We start from the raw sequence: 25,134 nt of genomic DNA on the forward strand, positions 1-25,134 counted from the left end.
CCCTCGGGGGGCAGGTTGACCCGGAGCCCCAGCTCCTCCGGCCGCGGGGGACCGCTGACCCTGCTCTCCCGGGAACCTGGACTGAGGACCGAGAGCTGGGAATACGGGCAGCCAGTGACGCCTCGCGTTCAGAGCATCCGCACCAGGGAGCAGACAGCGAGCAGCCTCGGGGAGCAGCACAGGGGCGGGGAGGGCAGGGCGGCCAAGGAAGGACCGGGGACCTCTGGTGCCTGCCCCCTTGGAGCTCATCCCCACTTCCTGCCCGTGCTCCGGGACGACCAGTCTGCCCCACTCCGAATCTGCCTATTTCGTTTTTAAGATTTTTTTATTTATTCATGAGAGACACAGAGAGAGGCAGAGACACAGGCAGAGGGAGAAGCAGGCTCCCTGTGGGGACCCTGATATGGGACTCGATCCCGGGACCCCAGGATCACGCCCGGAGCCCAAGGCAGATGCTCAACTGCTGAGCCACCCAGGCGCCCCTGAATCTACCTATTTTACTTGTTTGTTTGAAGAGGTCTCTGCTATGCTATTGACAACTAAGAAGTCCTCGGCCAAGTCAAGTGCTCGAGTGAGCCTGCGAGGCCTCCCGAAGGAGACGCAGAGGCCCCCAGCGCCGCCCCACGGAGCGGGCCCTGTGGAGACACTGGCCTTCCAGGAGCGGCCTGCATTCCTCTTACATGCCCGTCATCGGGACGCCTGCGTGGCTCAGTGGTTGAGTGCCTGCCTTGGGCTCAGGTCATGATCCCGGGGTCCTGGGATCAAGTCCTGCATCGGGCTCCTCCAGGGAGCCTGCTTCTCCCTCTGCCTGTGTCTCTACCCCTCTCTGTGTCTCTCATGAATAAATGGATAAAATCTTTAAAATAAAATAAGTGCCAGTCATCAGTTTCCACCACCAGACCATGAGATGGAAGTCCCTCTGGGTTGATCTTGGGGGATGCTCCTTGGTCACCAACGTGCTCCTGGCCCACCTCAACCTCCAGAGGCAGGCTGGGAACGCTCCTGGACTCCCTGGACTGCCATGTGGGGCTTCCAGAAGCTGCACTGCCACAGCAAGGGGACTCTCAAGATAGAAACCACATACAGGCTGGGCACTAAGGGGCCCCGGGACTTCCCCTGGCCATGTGGCATTTTTTTGCCTCTGACTCTGCTGCTGACTATGGCAGCCTCCAAGCAAGGGGCAGAAATGAGTCACTGACGCTTCCTACCTCCGGGCCTGTCATCTGCCACCCTCCCCAGCAGCCTGCTGACTGAGCTTGCAGCACCACCGGGCAGAGGGCCTCCTGGAGCTGCCTGTTGGGGGCCCTTCCGTGACTGATCCTGCTTCAGCCCCCAGACCATCTGGTCACCAAACTTGTCATAAAACACATCTTTAATTGCATGTGCATCGTTACCACTGAGAGGACGGTGGGGGGTTGGGGGCAGCAGACACCCAGGCACCTGTGGATTTCAGAGGCTGAGCACACCAGGCTTGAAGGTTTAGGAGCTTTGGTGGCAGGGTCCCCAGGGTGAGGGCTCAAGTGCACACACATCTTCGCAGGCAACAGCAGGTCTGTGGGGCGGCTTGACCCAGCCCTGCTGGGGGCTGATGCACAGAGAGGAGGGCCATGCCCCCCTCTGTTTAGAAGGGCTGTGAGCACAAGGGCTGGGCGCTGTGTCCCTAGGAAACACCTGGCCGTTTAGTGGGCACCCGGGAAATACTTCCTGAAAGGATTCTGCGTCCTCTCCTCTTCACCCACTTTCAAAATTCCTTCTTTGGAAGGAGCTGAGTCCCACCCAACATGTTTCCAATCACTAGACCTGCTGGGTGGAGCTCTAGCCCACCCCTCACCCACTCGGAGACCTGCACATGGAACCTCTGAGCTTTCCAGCCTTCCCAGAAGCACCCCTCTTCACCCTGGAGCCAGGAGAGACTGAGAGAAGGGCACGAGATGGGGCCATTCCATTACCTTCTTCCTACCAGCTGCTGTGACCCCCCCAGTGTCAAAGGTTAAGAGGAGGTCAAAGGTTAAGAGGATTAAGCTCCTAAGAGACACAGAAAGACTCATTCCTGTCCCCCAGATGTGGAGGTCTCTGGACAGGGGCCCTGGAACTCCCCAGGCCATTAACACGAGGGATAAAGGGGAGGACAAAGCAGAGTATTCCAGAAGCAGACCCAGGGGCGTGGAGGACTGCATCTGGAGCTCACCCTGCTCTCAGCCTCATGCTATGGAACACAATATATTTCCTTGGGGCTTCAGGAAGTTGGAGTCAAGGTTTCTGTGGCAGAAAACTTCCAACCCTACAACAGCCAACCCTGCTAGAGATGCCCTCTCCATCCAATCAGGTTGAAAAGTCACCCCTGCCAGGCTGGGGATTACACCCCTCTTTCCCCACCTGCCAATCATCACCGTAGAAATAAATCCTGGAAAATTCAGGATCTGATCTAGAAGGATGGGGTGGGTGGTTGGGTGATCCTCACTGGTGAGTGATGGGAAGACGGGACCACCTTTTCTTTCTAACCTATAGTTCTCTGGTGGTTGCACAAGGCTCAGGAAGTCTTGAGCCACCTATGATCTCTATTAGGAAGAATTTTTTTGACCAAATAGTGTATCCTGCCCACAGCATGAAGTCCTTTCAGGGCCCAAGGGAAATCTAGGCCATTCTTTTTTTTTTTTTTTTTTTTTTTTAAGGCTTCCACTATATTAACATAAAGAAGTAATTCCACTAAAGTTTGTAGAAATCAGGATACAGTTTAAATGTTTACTTTCTGCAAAAAAATGTTTCACCTATCTCCATCTGCCACGTTGGCGCACACAAAATGCACTGGAAAAGATCTGGTTACGGGAAATGAATTTAAAGTTGTAGTTTGAACATCTTCCTTTTCTAGTTTGTTTTTTTTTTTTTTCCTTAGTAGGATCTAGGCTCCCTGTGAGCCTTGAACTCATAACCCCAAGAGATCAAGAGCCCCATGTTCCACCCACCCAGTCACCCAGGTGCTCATGGATAGCTTCGCTTTTTTTTTTTTTTTTAACTTAACTTTTCAGAATCCATTTCCCGCATTTGGTGCACCAGCACCGCTTCCCACCAAACCTAACTCGTATTCTGAGCTTTGGGTTCCCAGCTTCATGATGCAGATTATCAGGGGCAGCAAGGACCATCCTGATCACTAGGAAAAAAGTAAAACTTCCAGCAGCTTAGGCCAACGATGAGCTGAGGACCCTCCAAGCTCTCAGGATGCTGGGCCTGGGCTGCTCCCAGGCTCTGGGAAAGGCTGGACCAGGGTTTCATCTTAGCGAGAACTTAGAGACGCTGACTACAGTTCCCTCATTTGCCCCCTCTGAAAGTAATACGGACTTTAGCCAAGAAAGCTGGCTCATCTTATTACTTGAGAGACTTCATGATCCCTTTTCTGAAGCAGGAGAGTACCGTGGTTAGAAAGCCGGCCCCTAGACCTCGAGTTACTTTACCTCGTGCCTCAGTGTCCTCAATGCTGAAACACTAATTGGGTTTTAGGAGTAGGACGCACCGAGGCCAGGAAGCCCCGCTTTGGAGAGCGCTTTTGTTTAGAAAAATAAAGATTCCATGCCAGAAGCCCTGCTAACCGTGGGCTCTACTCCTTTCATGCAAGTAAAGTTCATGCAAGTAAACAACACTGTGATTCAGGCTTCTGCAGGAAGCAGGGGATGGATGGCTCTCGTTTGGTGACAAACAATAATAAATGGCTTTGCCTGTCTAGTCTCTTTTCCAGAGTCAGGGAGGGAATGAAATGACCAGTAATTATCATTGAAACTGCTGTTTTATCTCATATCAATCAGAGCTATTCATTCTGGTTACTCTCAGACCCTTGGGCCCAAACCACAGTAAATCCGGGTCACAGCCAGTGTGAACACAGAAGGCCAGCCTTTAAGTCTCTCGGTGTGAAGGGCTGGTACTGGATGCCACCGGCCAGCTTCCATGAGGAAGCCAGCGGAGATCCTCATCTAGGAGCCGATGGTTCTCCATGGGGCCTGTTACCTGGTTTTTAATATTCTGCATTCGATGGCACCACAGCTGTAAACAACTCCTCACTCCCATTTCTCCTGGAAGTTAATTTGCACTGTGTCAGCACTGGCGGGCTTTTTGCATATGTTCAGGACAAGCTGATATGAGCAGGCCTGGAATGAATAATGTTTAGTAAAATCAATAAACCCTATTATTAGTCACTAAGGGGACTGATTTTATGTCTATAAAAGTAAAACAATTAGAACCGTATTAATGGCAGATTCATCATAGTAATATAACGGAGCCAAGTATGCCTGCCTTTTGGGAATCTTTAATTTACCATTCAGTACTGACTATGTACTCAGCTAGAGAACCGGCACACATAATATAAACAAACCCTGGCCTTTGGGCAATTCATGTTGTCATAAGCAAAGACAACACCATAACAGTTCGGGCGAAGAAACAAAACTTCATTTAGTGATTAATGTAAACCAGTCGTGAATAATGTTCCGGTAAAAGCCTAGAGGGAGAGACTATTCAAATCACATTGTGCTTTTGGCCATATATTTCTCTGCACGTCTGGGCACTCCTGTTTATCACAGTAGCAGAGCGAAGCATGGTCAGATGCACCTACTTACACTCTATCCACTTAGGCGCCTAACTAGTAGTGATCTAAAAGGCTGATTGGTGTGTCCTCTGCACACACCCAGTCACTTTGCGCCTGCAAGGCAAGATTGGCTTTCACGGAATTTTTTAAAGATGCTTTAAAGGCAGGAAAACCATCCAGAATCCATAGCATCACCCAGCCGCCACAGGAACACGCGATTTCAGCAGAAGATGTAAGCTGACCTGGGTCTGAATTGTTTGGTCTATTCTGGAATTGCAGCAGTATGTAGGCAATCAACAGACATACTTTAAACCCTATTCTTGACGGAGGAAACATACTGGCTTAAACAGCATGAGAAAAAATTACATCGACTATTCAAGGACTCATCAAACTGAAAACATCTGATAACTTTAAAAAATGATGAACAGTATGTGAAATTTTCATATAGGTAGGAAAAACCACCACTACCGAGGTTCTCAGAAATAGTCACATGGATGAAACTCAAAAGACAGGCAAGCTGAAAATTCAGAGAAAAATCTTCTTCTGGAGAAATCTATTAAGAACATGGACAAATGTGTAAGGCACCCGCAAACGTAACACTTTTTTTTTTAAGGCGATTTTCCAAAAGCAGAGAAAACACTTTGATTACTTCGATTGCAGGGATCTATTTATTCGTCTGCGAAGCTAAGGTGTCCAAGGAGGAGAGCTAACCAAATGAATACCAAGAACAAAGTTTGTCAATGTCAAGAACGTTTTAGAACACCAAGTGAGAGAACTGCCATTAGCCGTGACAGTAAAAGAAGAAACTGGCAGCTGGAATTGAAGCCCTGAGATCAACCAGCCCAAACGCCTGAAGCACATGCACACTACATGGTTTCTGCTTTGCTTTTGCTTCCAGCTGCAACGCCTTCCCCCCCAGATCTGGGCAAGGACTGCTTGCTTTCCTGTCTCCTGTGGTGAGGCTTCCCCCATCACTCTAGAGAGTCACAGACAGCCCCCCCTCGTATGCTCCCAATACCTACTCCCACGCTCTCTGTCCACAGTGTTGATCAACCATCGAACACGCTCTGGATTATTTTATTAGGCTTACCACACCTAATAGAAAATGCAACTTTTATGAGGACAGGAAGTTTTATCTGTTGTGTCCATGGCTCTATCCCAGTACCTACACAATGCCTGGGATAAAGGAGGTGCTCAGTGCTTATTCGAAGGGAGGGAGGGGGGCAGGAAGGAAGCTCATTCTGTACATGTGGCATAAAATATGCTAATGAAACAACTCAGTGACAGGTTAAATAAATGGCTGGCTGACCAACTTTTCTACAGTCCACACATCACAAGTCTTACATCTTTGGAATATCATTTCCTATCACAGAAATCTGGAACTACTGATTTGTACCAATATTATGCTCCATGTGTGGAGTAAACACCCAATAGATATGCACATGTCCACGGAATTAAATATACCACTTGGATGTTATACCTGTGTATCATATGAGAAAACTCGGTATGTGCGTACATTATCTTTTGAATTGAATATTCATAGTAATAAGAAGCCTTTCTTTGAAAATTAGAATCACCATCGGCCGTCTAGAAATAACATGAGTCAGACAAGAAGCCGTTATAAAAAAAAAAAACCTTTTTAATTCTGATTGCCAAATTATTTAAGGCAGGTATAAAAAAGGAAAGCATTCAATATACATTTTACATAAAATAAACTAGATTACAGCATAAAACAAGTAACCAGGCAATGGCGTTAAAGTCTCTCTCTTCTAAAACTGGATAATTGTAAACATTAAAAAAAAAAAAAAAAAGGACTGCAAGACTATTCAAGTAATAGAACAATCACAGATGTCTCTGGTACGCAGGCTATTGGGTTATTTGCCATTCAAGATTATCAAAAAAATGACACCTCATTATTCACAGATGCTCATTATTTCCCCATTTTAATCTTTACATTATATACAACACAGTTTTTGTGGTACTGGCAACCCCATGCCTTCCAAAAGTCTTTTTTCCACAACACACAAGTACAAACAGTGACTACAGGAACATTTCACACTGATGTGTCTTTAACGGGAGCCACCAAATAGACATCTAAATTGTACCCAAGCGTCATCATCACAGCCAGCCTTTCTGAGGGCCTTACAGGGTATCTATGAAGGATATGCAAGGTTCAGGCACACTGATACAGAACGTCATTTATTTACAATCGAAAAGGAAAAGGAAAAGGAAAAGTAAGCAGCCTTTTGTGGCTAACACTTCTTCAACATGACAAATACGTTTTCTTTATTTCCTTTACTGAGTGGTTTGCGACTTGGCAGCAGACCCTGTGTGTGCGAGCCTGGTTACTGATACAAAAAGTAAAGAATATATATATATATATGTATATATACATATATGTATACGTATATATATATAAAACAGAAGTTTAATTACAGCAACATTTGTTACTCTGTGATAAAATCTGTAATTTACAAAAATGAAATGACTGGTTTTTGCCTGCCATTAAAGGCATTTCAAATTAACACCATGGAACTGATGTCTGTATAAAGCGCTTCCCCATGTGATCCAGTCACATGACAACGTACATTTCCGATCTTGTTATTCTCTGCAAAAGAAAAGAAGACGCTTAGCACAGGGTTCTGTCCACATGTGACACTGCAAATATGAAAACCCCAAGACTGATAGACTTATCTTAGTTCTAGTCCTTTCAAGACATTCAATTCTACAGAAAGTGAATGAACACAAGGGTAATGATATACACTGCAGAAAAAGAAATTATTTTCCCTTCTAAAACAACCTGAGGGACAATTAAAAGTATCAAAGAACAAACATCACCTTTAGCATTATGAAAATAAATAGCTCCCTTTGTGACTTTATTTTTAAGCAGGATAAAACAAAGGGGGTCATGGAGGGTTATTTTAAGCAGGCTGTGAGGACAACCTGAGAGACTTCCAACTGTTCAAAAACAACAACAACAAAAAAAATTAAAAACCCCACAGATTAATTACTAACCTACATTACAGTTAAAGAAAGGAGGGTCCTGGAAAGTAAGCTGTACCTGAAGCACCAGAGACAGAGAGGTACATTCGTTACAGTAATATAAAACCCTCTGGGCACCTGGATGGCTCAGTGGTTGAGCGTCTCCCTTCCACTCAGGTGGTGATCCCGGAGTCCTGGGATCAAGTCCCACATCGAGTTCCCCAGGAGGAGTCTGCTTCTCCCTCTGCCTGTGTCTCTGCCTCTCTCTCTGTGTCTCTCATGAATAATAAAATCTTTATATATAAAAAATCCCAAGGAGCCAAGTGTTTGCTCTAAAAAGCCTAGACTTAATTTCCTCCCACCCATCATGCTGTCTCCCTGTAGAAAACGGATTCCAAATGTACAGGATACTTACCTTCTTTGTGCAGGAAACATTCCTGATGCAGATGCCTGGGCAGCCACCTGCTGAGAGGCAACGAGGGCAGCGGAGGTCAAGCCTAATGGGGAAAAAAATGCAGGGTTTCTGTGACATTGGGTGAGAGAAGAGCAGGTATGGGTCCCACAGTAAAGGGCTACAGCAGCAATCTGTCCTTTCCTAAACACGCACGGTATGTTTCGCTCAGCAAGGACCGAGCACAGACCACTCAGCCTAACCAACATCTATCCATTTATCCCATACTCTGTAGTTTTCTTAATAGCTACTCAAAGGGAATATAGAGCTTTCCATCTCTCAGACTCTGCATGGTGCTAAGTGGTCTGTACGCATTCCCAAATACGAAGCTCAGAGCTCAGGAGAAATAATAGGCACCAGGTCACAAGAGGAATCAAAAGTCACGGTAAATGATGGAAACAACACACTATTTGCTTAGAACACAGTACTTTCTTTTTTTGTTTGTTTGTTTTTTTTTTCAGTACTTTCATCATAACTTTTATCACTTCAACATTTCCCCAGTGAAAGAAGACAACACATTCCGTAAGGCACATGCAATCAGTGAGTCAAACTTAGAAATACTCTTAAGTTGTACCCTGCAAGAAGAAAATGGCAGTCAGAGAATGTAAGAGCTCCAGATGGCATAAAGTTGCCTAAGAGGAAGCAATTTTTAATTCTACAGAAAACAATCCCGAGAAAAATAGAAAAAACAAATGCTAACCTAGGGAAAATTACTCTCCTTCTATGTCCTCTCTGGTCTTTTTTTTTTTTTTTTTTTAAGATTTTATTTATTTATTCATGAGACACACAGAAAGAGAGGCAGACACAGGCAGAGGGAGAAGCAGGCTCCCTGCAAGGGAGCCTGATGTGGGACTCGATCCAAGGACCCCAGGATCACGCCCTGAGCCAAAGGCAGATGCTCAACCACTGAGCCACCCAGGTGCCCCTCTCTCTGGTCCTTCTTAATGCCACTAGTTGACAGCAGGCAACATGGGCTGAATAAAACAAAAACAAAAACAAAAACAAAAACAAACAAAAAACAAACCAAACCAAACCAAAACAAAAAACATGGGCTGAATAGAGAAAAAAGAACCTTCACATTTGTAGAGCACTTCCCACTTTTGGAAGTACTGTTAGGCACGTAATCTTATATTCACACAGCAGCATAAGGGGCAACATGGCAAGTGTAACAACTGTGTCTCTCCAAAATTCCTAGGTGGATGCCCTAACCCACCAATGTTTTTGAAGACAAGACCCTAAATAATTAAGGTTAAATGAGGTCATAAAGATGGTACCCTGACCCAACATCAGCATGCTCTTACACTCTCTCACTCTCTCTCTCTCTCTCTCTCTCTGACACACAGAGAAGAGGTCATGTAAGTACAGAGTAAGATGGAAGCTATCTACAAGAAGGCAGAAACAGAGCATTCACCACAAGCGACCATGCTGGCACCCTGATCTCAGACTCTCAGCATCCAGAACTATGATAAAAATTGCTGCTGTTGAAAGCCATAGAGTCCATGACATTGTGTCCTGGAAGTCTGAGCTAACTAGGAGAGCAAGAACCTGGCAAGTGGGTCGTTGGTAGAGATAGGGCCAGGACCCACCTCCCCCACCATGAGGTGTCCAAGTTGGGACAAGTGGCACAAGCTTAGCTAATAACACCACCAATCGAAGGCTCTCTCACGTCGATTCTATGGCTTTTCAAAATGTTCCTCCATCGTGAAAGTCAGGGTAATGATTGGCTGCAAACAGACCCTGAATTAGAGGTGATTAAAGGTGTTAAACCTAAACACATCACTCCCATTACTTCTGGGGGCGGGGGTGGGGGGGTGGGCGTGGGGTAATGAGAAAGGCCTGCAGAAATCAGCACAATTTCACCCAAGCCTCTCACCATCCCTTCCTTTTTCTCCCCGCAATTTTCCTCGAGGAGCTATCTGATCTCCTGATTGTTATACTCGGTGCCCCAGACAGCGGCCGCCACCTCGGTCTGGGAGATAACGGTAAGCCGCCGATAACATCAACCAGTGACAATTATTAAGTGGGAGCCATCTCATGTCTCAATAGAACACAAAAGACACGGGCGATCGTCTCTGTTGTGTCACCAGGGAATCGGAGGAAATAAGAATTAGGAACTTATTTACTCCCCAGAGTTCATGTTAACCCAAAGCTCAATGTATTCATTTTAAGACATGAAATGTACTGTGGGCACACGGTTTTCCCCAAGCAGAACGAGCCACACGATAGCGACGGAACGGCTGACCTTGGAAAGGGTCATATTGACCCGGGATTAGTGGGTAACCCATGCCAACGTGGGTGTGGTGATGTGTGTGCAGGTGCCGCTGGCCGAAGGGGGAGTGGCGGTCCCTCTCTCTTTCGGCCTCCCGTTCCCGCTCCGCGGTGGCCTTTTCCACGGGCTGCAACAGAAAAGAGACACAGGTCCCGCTTCAAACTCTGAAAAACCACCAGCAAGGGTCCTAAACCACCTCCGTCCCTTGAGCGGTGTGTGTTAATGATTAAGGAACGAAGGCGCAGGTAATTCACATTCCTTATTAATTGACGACAATTTCCAAACGCAGGCAGGGATTGAGCCAACCCTGAAGCAAGGCTCCCACCCACAAGTAAACCGAGCGGCATCCACGTAGGTTTCCCTCGAACTGCGGCAGGAAGGGGACTAACTCTTGGTTCTCGCTCATACCCGCAAGGTTAGGAGTGGCCCGATCTCTTCCCAGAAACAACTTTCATACTGGGGTCAAGGCGGGGTTGGGGGTCGGGGCGGAGGAGTTGTGGACATTTAAGTCAAGTTTTTGAATTATCCTGGTCTTTTACGTACATTTGGTGGGGAGAATCTATCTCGTAAAGTTAAATACGCCTGTCTCTGTTTTCGTCTGTTGAAAATACACGTGTCGGCGCTGTATGTCAATACCGAGTACAGGAAATTGCTGCCCTCTGCCTCTGGAAGCATTCCAGAACCTGTCCGTTTTTGAAGGCGCATAAAAAAGCTCTCAGTTCTGCCAAATAACAGTTTAGTCAAGGACCGTCTTTCCCGTACGTTTCTGCCCACCAGAACTCCGCCAGCCGAAAGTTCTTTGTTCTCACTTGAAAAAAAAAAATCTTTGCACTAGAAGGAGTACCCAAAGAAATAGACTCCTAAATCATCTCTCCTCGCTTCTAGAGTCTCTGGTCGGCTCATTGACAGCACAGATCCTACATTTTATGCCACACTTCTCTTTTCTAGGCAAGAACTACCACATCCTTTGTCTCTTTTCACAACAGCCTCTGGAACTAGCAGATTCCCTTTTCCCTTTTCCTTGGCGGGGGAGCGGCGGGGAGCAGTGAGGGTGGAGCTGTCTTTCACAAAGCCACTTGTTTGCAGGGCTTCGGGAAGTTCCAGGGACAGGACAATGGGTCAAGGCCAAAAGACTCTCACGTGATCACCCTGGCAGACCAGTGTAACAATAGGTCAGGCGTCAAAAATCCTCCGCACCGAAAGTTGGTTCCTATGAATTTAAATGTCCACCTAACAAGCACCCTCCTGGGGAGTCAAGGGTACAGTGCCTCTTGCAAAAGAAAAGCTCGTGAGCACTGCACACATACTTCTGACAATCCCCCACCACCCCCGCTCCCCGCCCCGTGTGAAAGCATCTCACTTTTGAACATTCCCCATTCTTTATGTGTGAAGATAAAACAGCATCTTGAAATCACAGCTGGGTTTGAAAACCATTTATATTTCAAGACCGTTTCCTAGCTTGTCCCCTTTCCTCGCCCCCCAAAACATGGTACTTTTAAGTAACAACAAAAGGAGGCTTACGGCAGGAGACTTGCTGCGGTACTGGTTGGCATGCTGCTGTAGCAAGTCCAGGGCTTTCGATTCCGTCGTTGTTTTCGTGTTGATGCTAGGGCTGCTACTGACTTTCTCTGCCTCTTCTCTCCCTGACATCTTCCCATAAACAGGATAATGAAATCCTGGAGAGAGATAGGCCCCTGCAGATACACAACAAATGCCACATCAAGTTATGGGCTACATCTTTAAAAACAAAAACAAAAAATAACATCATCTGGGTTACATGAACTTGGGAGAAGAGTCGGAGATCTTAAAATAGGGGATTATATTAAGAGTGGGCTACATCGTCGTTAAAACTGTAGGTAGGCTCTCCGATTTTCTTCTCCCAGTTAATTCATCCTGATGAACGGAGGTTATAAACAGAATTGAGCTTACAGCCATTTCATACATTTATGTGTCCGCTTAAGTGAAAGGAATAGGAACTATAATGATTATGACAGTAAGTGCTTAGAATATTTTCATAGGCAATAAAGTATGTGTCAGTCTAACAGCTAGAGCAGACCATCAGAGTCTGCACAAACGAGAGCTGAGGACGCTTGACATTTTACTTAAACAAAAACAAAACCCACTCCCCCAAAAAACCTCATATGAAGTAAGTTTCACCTTGGGGAACTGAAGCAAACTAAAAACAAGCAAAACAAAGGTTACTGTTGAAGCGTCTCATTTATCCTGAGTTTTTCAAACAGCTAATATTTGCACGCAGCCTGTTCCCTCCAATATAGCGAGAACCCGCAACACGTACCAGGGTAACTGTGCATTAGGACGGGAGAGACAGCCCGGTATGCAGGGTGGCTGGGGTCATACATCTGTGGGTAAGGATAAGCATGCAAGTACTGTATGTAGGACTGATGCTGACTCATGGGCGAGGACACCGCCACTCTCGCTCCCCGAGAGTCCTTCCAGTTCATAGGCGTCTTTCCATCATCATTTTTCAGCTTGTTCTCCTCCAGAGACTGAGAGTCAGGACGCTTGGCCTCCTTGGGCTCTTCTTTAATGCTTGTTAGTGATACAGGAAGGCTGGGCACGCCACCCTCCTTAGTGGGGGTCTTCCTAGGACTATCCTCTTTTAATTTCTTTTCCCTATCAAGCTCTTCTGACTTTTGCTGATCCAGGTACTTGGGCTGGTATACGTAATGATGCCATGTCCTTGAATCTGGATCCTGATTTTGAGGGAAAAAAAGAAAGAAAGAAAGAAAAGAAAAGAAAAGAAAAGAAAAGTGGGGGGGAGATTTGTTTTAAAATTTCCATTTTGAAGCAAAACCCATTAATCACCATGACAGCATTATTACTCTTACTTCTAATACTAAGTTAACGTGTATTTCTGGGTTTGCACTGTGCAAGAGCATTACCTCCCTCTTTCCCCAAGTCATGACGTCTGCGGTAGGCATCATTATTAATCTCTTTTACACAAGACAAAACCAAAGCTTTTAAAAGCTCCAGGAACATCAGGGTCGCACCATTGCCCAGGATGGAGCTGGGCCCTTCGTGGGATCCTTCAACATTAAACAGCACGCTCAGACATAATTTAATCGAAAACTCATTTTCCCTTTACTATCTCACACAGGCAAAAAGAATTTTAAAAACTCCCAACTCGGGCTGGCTCATAGTAAATTTAAATCATCATCATATCAATTAACATCAGTTAGTGGGGGAAACTCTTGGTTTCCTAACATATTTTCTTCACCTACAACAGCTGAGGCTTAATACACGGGCTCATGTCTCCTGTGCAGACATCTTAATCAAAACAAAATTTCAAATTAATAGCACACGTTATAGCTTTTCTCTTAGAAAACAAAGGCATCTCTAACCACCCCCACCCCGTGCCCCCAAAGCGTAGGGTTCTAACGCCCTTTGAAGCTACGGCCTGGTTCAGGCCTCCGCAAGTGGGGCAAGGCCTCTGCAACCCCCATCCCAATCATGACAAAACCCCACTGGGTATATTTAGGTCCTGAGAGAACATTCAACCTTGGGCCTACATCTTAACTTCTGGGCAGTAACGAGCATGAAGACAGGATTCTGTGACTCTGGTTCCCCAGGGACAAAAGCATGGGGGTGGAGAGAGGGGTCGGGATGCCAGAAACCTCCAGCGTTAACTCTTAACTCTCAAGAGACCACAGTGAGTCAGGACGTGTGCACTAGGACAGGAAGTGCCAGCACACGTGTGATTTCACAGTGGCTGGTTTTCAGGTGCCGGCCCATGGAACCTCAGGCTGGCTGGCCAGGGGGATCCGGGAGGACTACGGGAGGCCCATGCACCCAGACACCCCCGCCATACTCCACACTTTGCCTCACAGGCGATGGGCACCGAGCCCTACTTTGGGGCTCTTAACATCTAGGCATCTTGGACACCGTGTGGAAGATGGCTGGGCCCCAAGTTTTATGAAAGAGACGAAAGATGGGAAATGTGGACTGAAGGGCCCAGCCTTAATAATATCCCTTGGAGGTGCCAGGAGAAATTTGGGGATGTAACAGAACAAATGTTGTAGAGACCAGGCTCAGGATCTCAGCAGCCACCAGAGTTCCCTCACTCTGGAGTCAGTTAAGAAACTGGGGGGACCTCATCAGATTCACAGTGAGTGAACGGCACAGAACACCAGTCTGCCAAGCACACATCCGAAGTTCCTGTTACCACACAACGCGACAAGGCAATAGTGAGGACCGCGACGCTTGAGAGGTATGAAAGAACTCCTGAGGGAACCTTGTCAGATATTTTTTAGGAGGAGAGGGGATCGACCCTAAGGAGCCCCTGGCTTATTTCCTGCGAAGACGTCTAACCAGATCAAGCCCAGACACATCCAAGTCTCAGACTTGCTCTCTCCCTGTGGGGGCCACGCTCCACAATCTTACTTGTTTAAATCTCGAGGTTGGATCTACACCTGTCTGCTTCATAGAGTCCATGACAGATTTCATTTCTACAGCCTCCTTAATAAGCTGGTGGTTTTCCATCTGCTTAGCTTTGAAGCTGTCGGCCTGAAGCTGCTGCTGGTGACTGGGGAGAAGCTGTGATTTACCTGTCTCCTCAGTTTTATTAGGCACTGGCGGCCCTAGTTTAGAATGGGTTTTGTTAGGCTCCGGGGTAGAGGGAGCTTTTGAGATTGTGGCAGACGGCAGGTTTTTCTGTTTACTGTCCTCCTTGCCCAGCTCTTTCAAGGGGAGCTCGTTTTTCCTGTCGCAATCTCCTCTGCCAGCCTGGGCCAGTTTCTGCTCTGCCAGCCTCTGATCCTCATAGTACTTCTCGTACTGCTGTCTATAGGCAGGGCTGGTGGCCATCAGGGACTTCTGGTCCATATAGAGCCCATAGGCGTACTGGCCGTAGTAAAGTGACTGCGCCAGGGCAGGGTGTCTCTGTGTGATCACTGACTGGTGCTGAGGCTGTAAGGGTGCTGAGGTATGGTCCACTTTCTTGGCATCGAGCTGCTCCACCTTGTCTTTCTTGTCCGGGTCCTCCTCAGACTCCTTCTTGATCTTCATCGCCTGCGCGCTGGCGCCGTTCCCAGCTGCAGGGACTCCCACCTGCCCGGGGTGCATGTAACTCGGAGAATAGTAGGGATCGTAGCCATGGTAGTAGGGTGAATGGGACTCTTTCATCTGAGATGATTGTGCTGGAGCCGAAGGATGCCCTTTGACAACACCATCCTTACTGGAAACGATGTCCGACGGGGAACTGGCCTTGGACCTCATGCCCTCCGACCGGCTGTCGGAACCGCCATCGTCTGCAGCATCGGAGATGTCCGAATAGGCGGGGCTGCTGGTCTTGGCCGCGGACCCCTCTGCGCCGTTCTGGGTGAGCACGTGCAGCGGGGCCAGGGGCGCCTGGCCGTTCACCAAAGTGCTACATTCCATCCTTGAGGCGCTGCCTATGGAGGGGCTGGGGGCGTTGTCCGTGAAGGTGTAAACCTTGTCAGCCTCGGCTTTGATGCTGGCCATCCGGCTCTCCTGGGACTCTGACAGCCCGTTGGCCAGCCCTTCACTCTTGCTGAGATGGTCCTTTAAAAAATGCCCAGATAAATCTTTGCCAGCCCCCTTGGCGTCCTCGAGTTTGCCCAGCTTGGCATCCAGCTTGGGGCTCCCCGACTCTTTCCCCTCTTTGTCCTTCAGCTTCCGCTTCTCCTTCTTCTTTTTGTCTTTGAGGGACACAAGGGCGGGGTTCACGGTGATGGGCTCTCCCATGATCGTGGGCTTTGGCTGAATGGGTTTCAATGGAGGGCTCTTTGGTGTGGCCTGCACGACGGTCGTGGTGAGGGAGGGCAGTCCGGGGATGGTCCCCGTGGTGGTGCTCGTAAAGGTGGCAGTGGGGATGGCGATCAGCTGCGGAGGGGCGGGCGCAGGGGCCGGGGCGGGGGCAATGGGCCGGGCAGTTTTAAGCTTGGAGAGGTTTTTGTCCATTTTGCAGTTGTTGGCTTTCTTGCCCTTTTCTTTGTCGCCCGCGTTCTTCTTGTCGATCAAGCCTTCTGCTTCCAGCTTAGGCATCTCGGCGGCCAGGCCGCCGTCGGGCGCGGAGCAGCTGTCCAGGGTGGTGGTCATGTTGGAGATCACCGGGAGGTTGTTCAGCTCACTGTGGAGGCCTTTCTTCTTGCCCGAGTTCTTCCCCGCTTTTGAGCCGAGGACAGAGCCCGGACCGTTGCTCATCAGCTCTCTCTTCCCCTTGGGGGTGCCCGGGGGATGCCCGGGGCCAGGCGATGCGGGCGCCTTCACCTGCTCGTAAGCCGAGAGGCTGGTGTTGGGCTCACCGCACTCGAGCGCCACGTGACTCAGAGCCTCCTCGCAGTCCGAGATCTTGTCCTCGCTGTCGGGCTCGAACTCCAGCTTGTTCTCTGGGTCCAAGTGTGCGTGAGCCTGGTGGTACCGCAGGCCGTTAATGTGCTTGTACTTTTTGTTGCAGTTGGGGTGGGGGCAGTCGATTAACACTGGAGAGGAGCAGCCTTGGTCCAAAAAAGTAGTCTCCGGCTTCCCTTGAGGAGTGGTGGGAGTGCTTCTGGAATTTGTGCGGACCCGCTTCCCGGGCTTATTGTCCTCGGAGCTGGAATTCAGGTCCAGCTCCATCGGGGGCTTGTTTTTCCTTTTGTTGGTGGAGGAGGGGCTGGCTTTGACGTCCTCAGCGGCACAGTTTGGGGGTGTCCTGCGCCCACTGGCGTTGAGGCTGCCCCGCCGCCCCTTCCCATTGGCACCCCCTCTGTTCTTGTTCTGCAGCCCCCTGGACTCGGTGAAGCTGGCCTCTGAGCCCGGAGCCGCCGCAGCAGACCTGGCTCTCTTCCCTCGGCCCCGGCCCCCTCGCATCTCCAGGTCACTGGTCGGTGACTCACAGAACCTAGGGAAGAGCAAGCGACACATGTCAAAATGAGCACTCCCAAAAGAGCCGGTGAAAACACCAAAGCCACGCAATGCAGGCAAGGGTGGCCAACGGCCCCAGCAGCTTGAGGGCTAGGCCCAGAGAGGGAGAACACACCCTCTTCTTCCGCTATTTCAATCCCTGCGAAAGAACAGGCTAGGGAGGGTGTATATGCTTTAGAACACCAAAGAAAAACGGCTCGGATAGCTAGTTCAAATCCAGTTCCAATTCCCATTTTAAGAGACAGAAAACAAAGGAGTGAGGGAGACGGGGCAGGGAGGAGAGCTCTCGGTGACAGAAAAGAAATCCTGCATCTGCATTTCACTGTGTGCAATCCTGAATTGCCCGTTTCTCTTTTGCCTGGTTTCAATTACAGGCAGACTTTTATGCATTATTAATCTATCTCTCAGGTTTCTTTGCAAAGAGAGGATGGGGGAAAGGAGAGGGGAAGGGGAAGGAAGAGAGAAAACAGAGCCTGAAATAAAAGGCCCTGTGCCTACCTGGGAGGGGCCCAGTCGTGCTTGGTGCAGTCCAGTAGGGTCCCTACGTAAGTTTTGTTCCGCCACGTGACATTGACCACTAGAACACCTGCGGGAACGGGGAATGAAGGAGGTCGACGGTTAGCACTGATTCCTCTATTTCCAAATGATGAAGATGATGATGATCATGATTTTACCAGCAAAGTTCTGCTCTCATTTGCTTTCAAAAGCTGTGGTTTGCATTCTTCCTCTTTCTGGTTTCAGTGACCTCAAGTGAAAACCCACAGGAAATTGTGTGTGTGTGTGTGTGTGTGTGTGTGCGCGCGTGTGTGTAATGCCTGTGCGCATGCGGTACAAAAGGGTAAAACTGTGTGTGAGTGTAATCAAGATACTGCTGACAGAAGGAAATGGTTTTTGCCATGTCCTGCTGTAAAACAGCAACACTCACCTCTTAATTTTTCTATTATTACACATAATTGCTCTCGTTTGGCAAGCAGCCAACAAAAACTAAGCGCCAGTTACCAGTGCTTAAACCAGAAGGTGACTGAAAGGCATCGGCTTTGTTTCCAATTCAACAATATAAAATGGTGATTTTTATTTAGGAAAAGATTATGTGGGTGCACAAAAATACACGTAGAAGGGGAGTGTGGGGGGGTTAGAGTCCAGATAGCAGACAATCAGCTATAATTTCTCTTTCCTAATCCTCCCCTCTCTGGCTTTGTGAGACAAGAAATCAGCCACGGTATGGTATCTGTTTCACTGTTTGGTCTTGTTTCATATTAAGGACTCCTAAAATAGCCCTCTTAAGAAAATAAATGTGCACAATAGGTTTGCTCTTGGGGTTATCTTTAGAATCAACTTTAGTAAGCATTTGCCACAGAGGATTAGAAGAAAAATCTCAAAACCAACACACTTGTTTCCTGCAAGCCATTCTGCTTTTCCCAACTGCTTTGCAGACAGACAATTTAATTTAGCACTGCATCTGTGAATTACTAAACTTAAGTGCACTTAGTGTACCAAATGTCACTGGAAAACAAAATAGAACGTCCTCTTTATTTCTCCAGAGGACCAGCGCTGTATATTTTTTTAATCACTCCTTAAAATTAAATGTATAATAAAAGGACCTAGGATTGTGAGACATACCTAAAACATTAGGGTAAATAAAGGAAACACTTAAACGAGCCTTTGTTTTCTTTTCTGTACCTACAACCCATTCCATCTTGGAAACACCAAGGGACATTAGTCAAAGTCTACTTCTAGCTGGTTTGCTCACTCGCTCACTGCCATTGTGAATTGCAGAGGAAAACCTGTGTTGCACTCCTCTATGGTAAGGGACACCTCACAAGGTAAGACTAATTGTCCTGGGAGCCTTTTAACAGCAGGGGAAAATATCTGAATGGTTGGGACTCAGGTAGTGGGGGAAGGCAGGCTTTCTTCCAAAAAGTCTCAGGAAGAGATTTGAAAATTGTTTCCCATATGGTCTCTGTTGCTATTAGGTGACAGCTGAATTTACTCACTGTAGCAATGGGGGGGGGGGGGGGCGCGTGGGGGGGGGGAGGAAAGGGGACTGGAATGAAGCAAAGCAAGCATTTCCTCAAATCACGGGTTGATTCCATTCTGATTCCCTCAGGGGAAAAAAAAAATCCTGAAACCACTGAGTATAAAAATTCATATTGAGATGAGAATCAATGGTAATTAGGCATTTGGTCAAAATTTGCACAAGACAGAACAATTGGAGGAAAGGATTCTTTATGAGCACATCCCTCCAGGAAAAGGGAGGGGGTGGGCGGGGAGGCGAAGGGGAAGATGGAGCTGGTTTTCTCATCATGTGCTCTCTGGGGCCCTGTGTGTGGTGTCAAAGACCTTTGCAGCTGCTTAAAATTCTTCAGCATGTCAGCTATATTTACAGTGCGGGAATATATCTGTATCGCCAGAAGGTTACTGCATTTGGGCTTTCGACGCAATAGGCTGAATCACCGCGTTCCAGAGTCCCTGATGTAGCACAAATGTATAATTAAAATTGCTTGAAAGGAAACATGAAAGAAACAACAAACCCTCCATTCTTGCAGTAATAAAATTAAAAACAGGAAAAGTCTGCACAGACACTTAACATTTGTCTGCAGTGAAAGGCTTTTGTTATTGCTTTTCCCCTAAGGGGCTCGCGTTTCCAGCGAGCGGCGGCCGCCCATTGGCCGGCACCTGCCGGGGACGCTCGCGTCTGATTGGCTGGGCCCGGGCGGCCGCGGCCCGGGATGAGGGCTCGGCGGCGGGGCCTCGGGGCTGCTCGGGGCTGCTCCGGGGGCTGTTCGGGGCGCGGGGCCCCACGCCGCACCCCGGGAAACGCGGGGGCCGCCCGCGCCGGCAGTCGGCCGCCGGGAGCCGTCACAAAGGCTGAGCTCGCGCTGCAGCAGGCACGCCCCGCCGGATGCGGCCTCTAGAAGCCACGCGGGCAGACCTCGTGTGCGAGCCCCGGTGATGCCGCGAGGTCCCTCATTATCTGCACCGGCACTCGGGGCGGGGGGGGGGGGGGGGGACCCCGCCGAGCCCATTCACAACTTCCAACGGGGCCTCGTTCCAGCTGCCCTCGGCATTTGAGAATGCTCAACCCAAACGCTCCGCTCCCGGGGAGATGCTGACGAGCCTCCATCAGGCCCGGCTGATGGAATACGTGTGCTCGGGTCTATTTTTCTTTCTGCCACAAGAGTATTTCTGTCTGCCCAGGATTCACGTGCGAATACACACACACGCACACACGCACGCCCATGGTGACACAGCCACACTGGAAAGAAGGCTTCAGGAATGCTGCTCTTATAAACTACAAAGTGTATTGTTTCTTTGTAAGGAAGTCTGTGTTTAGACAACATCCCATTGTGCGGGGCCAAGGAGAAGGGTGGCGGTTTAGCTCTAAAACATGCAAACGGTTTCTCCTTTTGCTCAAGTCTCAACATCTCGAATGCATTGTAACCCAACCACGGGGGCATGTCAAGTGGACTCCACTCTTTAACTCACCAAAATGGAAATGAGTCCTTTAAAAGTTCTACTTTGAATGTCATAAATCTGGGCACAGTTGTGTTTCTCGTTTATCTTTTGTACGATGGAAATAAATACACATTTATTACGAAAGGACTTAATATTTCTTTTAATGCACATTTATTCTTCCAACCGCCTAGCCCGTGACCCAGGTGCTGGGGACGCTCTACGCCAGCCTTTTTCATCTTTATAGTCTCCAGGATCCCTCTACGTTTACTGTCCTCCTCTTCCACTCATGAGGATGCTGTTTCTCAAAATGCTGGTAATGCCTGCCCTGTAACGTTTTCTTTTCCCAAAGATTTTATTTATTTATTCGTGAGAGAGGCAGGGACACAGGCAGAGGGAGAGAAGCAGGCTCCATGCAGGGAGCCTGATGTGGGGACTCGATCCCGGGTCTCCAGGATCACGCCCTGGGCCGAAGGTGGCGCTAAACCGCTGAGCCACCCGGGCTGCCCCGAAACGTTTTATATTTGAGAAACATCTGAAGATTGTTGCCAATTACAAATACAGCTGAAGACAGCAATGGATGATTTGTGTGCGCTCACCACACAGGGTTTTCCTATTTATATTAAGGCTCTGAATTAGATACTGATCTAAGAATCTAAGCTACTGCCCCATAAAACTTGTATTATCTACAGGACACTCATAAGAACGTTCTCTGTGTTCTGTGACCTAAGCCTAACGTAACAACCTTAACTCAAGCCAAAAGAGCCCTGAGATCTTGTAAGGATTCCACAGTCACAGGGTTCTAACTATTATTTGCTCTTGTCAATACTTAGCAGTTAAGTGCTCCCAGAGAGACGATCAGGCCCATTAAGCATTTATTGTGTATCTTTAGGTTATATACACTAGATACTTATTTGGTGCTATGGGATCAGCCACATTCTAGCGAGACCTCCATCCAAAGTCTATTCTGCAAGAGCCTGCAAACTTCTAACAGAACCAACACAGGCATACCTGTAATCCAGAAAGGGAAGTATAGATTATGGATTATCCATACCTAGAGAGCAGGCTCCTTGATCCATCAAACTAGACCCTGGATGAGATTTTCCCAGGGTTTACCTTGCCCACAGTCTCTGCTCAGAGGGTAGTTTTAGGTGACTAGGCTCCTAAGCCAGTAATCCTAACCCTGGCCTCATCTGATGTGTCCAGTGATGGGCATCTAAAGCTGAGGCAACCAGAGACTTACTCTGGGAATCAGAGTCAGTCGTAAGGCAAATTGACAACATAAGTAGAAATCTCAAGGTCACAAGGTACCAAAGGCTGAGAGAATTTAAGTGGATCAAAGCCCCAAGGATACAAGAGCTAGGAGATGAAGAAGCCAATGGGTGCAAGACCCTTAGTACTGGTATGTTCCTTCTTTCTCCTCTTCATCAGTGATAGGGGCTCAACAGCACCCAGGATTGCCCCATTATTTTCCAGCCACCTTGGTAAAAAGCTGTTCCTGGTTCTCAATTTAAATCTGTCTCTGAATACCTTGGCTCCTGCTCGTACCTTCCGATACCCTGCAGAGAAAGTCTACCTAAAGTCCAGCCAACAGCCTTTCACCCAGGCAACGGCAATGGCCATGGTAACATTTTCACCCCCAGCTCCCTCTCCTTTTCCCCGCTCCAGCCTACGTGAGTTTCTTCAACCACTGTTTATGCCACAATTTTAATCCCCGGACGATGTTCTATTCCAAATCTCCAAGGAGAGTTCAAGTTCCTAAAGAATCAGCACCAAAGAGAGACAAAGGCAAATGTTATCTCTTCTCTGAATGCTCTCCACTCACACACTGGTGGTGCACGCACATCAAAAAGCAGTTACCTCCCTTCTGAGTCTCCCACGGAACTCTATACCCACAGTCATCTGACCAGTGGATGCTCACCAGAAACCACACTTCCCTCCGAGTCCACAGCTAGACCCTTCTTAGCCTCCCGCCCAGTCAGACACGGATCTGTGGCACATTCAGGTCTAGGACAGCTGGCCCACAACAATCCCTACCCCACCCCGTATGTCCTTCTCATTTCCTCCTCTTTCTGGCTGGCTGGGACAGACTAGGGCAACCATGAAGACCACCAGAGGATGGCAGAGTGTCCTTCATCTGGGACCCAGAATGACAAGGAAAACCCACCAAAGGACTACCAAACTCAGACTATTAGGAAAGCAGCAAATAAACTCTTCCCACATTTGCATGCCACCGAACCTGTCTTAACCTAAATGCACAGTCCCTTGACATCCTACTCCTCTCACAGACAGTCTGCCTCTCCTCCAACCAGAACACACTCCCCGAACACAGGAGCAGGGTCTGCACCCACCGTACCTGGGAGCACAGGACCCAGCTGACAGAGAGAGCTTGCTCAACACCTGGGCATAATGACATGGTGACAGAAGGGAATCTAGATTTGAATCCTTCTTTTCACGGTTACCATACTTTTTCAATAAGCATCATCTCCCACTAGCATACAGATGATAGAAATTCTCTGTGGAAAGACTGTACTCCAAAGATGTTATAAATATGGTTTATGAATTACTGTTTCTGGTATTCGTGAAGATGTTTCCTCAAGAACTGGGCAAATGCCTGATTTCCCAGCGGATCAGCATAACTCTGTTTGTATTACAGTTTAAAGACTGTTTCAGAGTCTTTAAAGTACCTCATCCCTGGGACAGAAGTCTCTGCCAAGCATTGCAAATGCCAAATTTGGAATCAGACGTCGTTTTTTTTTTTTTTTTTTTGAACTCCTATTCAGACTACCACATCTGGATGGACTTGGCGTGCACTCATGCAGAAAACAGAAACCTCACTCTAATAGCACCGAAATGTAACCCAGTTATGCCACAACCCTTTTTTTTTTTTCAAGTTTACACATTTCTTTCCTTTTATATATTTTTTCTAGGGGAATCATTAGTGACAATAAAAAGGCCACATTACGCTGGTTTCATGAGTCCAGGATAATGTTCATGCATTTCAGGTATCCTATTACCTATATCTTTATGCAACATGACTATTGTACCAGGTATGATTTATCACCATTATTCCTTTGTACTTCCACCTCCCTCCCCCAACATTTTATTTTTGTGGTTTCATTGTATCCAACCCTAGTACCTTCTTTAAAAAGACTGAGTCTTGTGTAGTACACTTGTTCCTTTTTTTGCCTTCAAAAGCATCTAACCTTCAGAAAGTTCTTTCTTCAAAGGACAAAGTTGAGTTTCTAATTCTTGGGGGGAGGAAAGGAGATGTTTAATTTATGACTGAGGCTGCCAATGAAATCTCTGACAGCTAAAGAGCAGAGGGACTTTCCTATTCTCCATGCCAAGTATCTATGGAGCACTAAGGACAAGAAAAGTATAGTCACATGACCAGAAAATGCAGGTTTTTTTTTTTTTTTTTTTTTTTAAAGAGCCCTACTGCGGAGCTGAATGTTTGAAGAGTCACTTTAACCACATCCTGTAATCAAACCATCTGGAACACAACGCTGCGATTAGTCACTCTGAACACTGGGCTTTATCTGAACAAATAGTGTATGGCAATGGAGCATGGGAGATAGGGCAGCAGCAACAAAGGGGAGTGTAATGAAACACTTTATGCCCTAGTGTGCCTGCCACCCCAGTCATAAACCCCAGACACACACTGCTCTGGTGTTAATGTACTACTTTATGAAAGCACAGTGAGCTTAAAGATTAAAGAACTGACAGGATAAAAATTGCTGGTTTGGATAGATGTTCCCTGTTGGCGGCTGGAATATGTTGGCACCGCTCTATCTACGTTAATTATAACCTCTCCGACGACAATTCAGCATTCCTTTTAGGGTCTGGTGTTATTTTCAGGGCATCAGGAACAAGGTTCGCTGAGGGGAGGACAGTAATGATTCTCCATTTGCCAGAGGTTCATCTGAACAAGGAGATACTGCTTTTCGGTTCGTCCAAACCCAATCCATAAATAAAGGTGTAGCCTGCAGGAGATCCACTGGCTAATCGAACACCAGAGAGCAAAAAGCAATGGCAAAATGGTGTTGTTCTAATCTACATTTTAAAAGACGGCATTCTTCTTTGAGCTTACTTATCTCTTTCAAAAGTACATTTGATCACTGGGATACCATCTATGGAAATTTTATTAAAAAAAAAAAAAACTGAAAGGTTTCCCCTCCCTTAATACACTGAATAAACCCTAAAAGGGGAGGAGGGGGGGAAAAACATAGCTAAAGAAACCTTGTTTCCCCATGGGCCTTATGGTTTAATACACAAAAGAACACAGAGCCACTTCCATCACTGTCACCTCCCCCGCAGCCTTTGTTCTGAGGCCTGATGAGCTGTATTGATTTGGGAAAATCATTGAGCTTCTTGGAAAACTAGACTCTCGCTTATTCACTGCCATCTATTTCTTTCCCATGAAGACAGGTGGTCAATATCCAGTTGACTGGTCAGCTAAAAGAGGCTCTTGCTGCTTTTCTTTTCTTGCTTCCCTAGTAACATTATCCTTTCCCACTTTTA

General features: G+C 47.5%; 1 protein-coding gene across 7 annotated transcripts in view; it reads right to left on the reverse strand.

Annotated features, from left to right (window-relative positions):
• Positions 1 to 6,188: 6,188 nt before the first annotated feature.
• ZNF608 (zinc finger protein 608) overlaps positions 6,189 to 25,134 on the reverse strand; it is a 111,027-nt gene continuing 92,081 nt past the window's right edge. For 6 of the 7 annotated variants that reach the window (XM_025431904.3, XM_025431899.3, XM_025431901.3 and 3 more), the window contains 7 exons: positions 17,656 to 17,743; positions 14,674 to 17,134; positions 12,569 to 12,986; positions 11,794 to 11,966; positions 10,246 to 10,399; positions 7,968 to 8,049; positions 6,189 to 7,178 (listed from right to left, as the gene is read on the reverse strand). In XM_025431904.3, coding sequence (XP_025287689.3) covers positions 7,172 to 7,178; positions 7,968 to 8,049; positions 10,246 to 10,399; positions 11,794 to 11,966; positions 12,569 to 12,986; positions 14,674 to 17,134; positions 17,656 to 17,743 — 3,383 coding nt within the window. In that variant the 3' untranslated portion in view covers positions 6,189 to 7,171. Of the gene's footprint in view, positions 7,179 to 7,963; positions 8,050 to 10,245; positions 10,400 to 11,793; positions 11,967 to 12,568; positions 12,987 to 14,673; positions 17,135 to 17,655; positions 17,744 to 25,134 lie in introns of those variants that run through there. The other variant, XM_025431902.3, reaches the window with a different exon arrangement.

Source organism: Canis lupus, chromosome 11, assembly GCF_003254725.2.
Source record: "Canis lupus dingo isolate Sandy chromosome 11, ASM325472v2, whole genome shotgun sequence".
In the NCBI taxonomy this organism is placed as follows: Eukaryota; Metazoa; Chordata; class Mammalia; order Carnivora; family Canidae; genus Canis; species Canis lupus.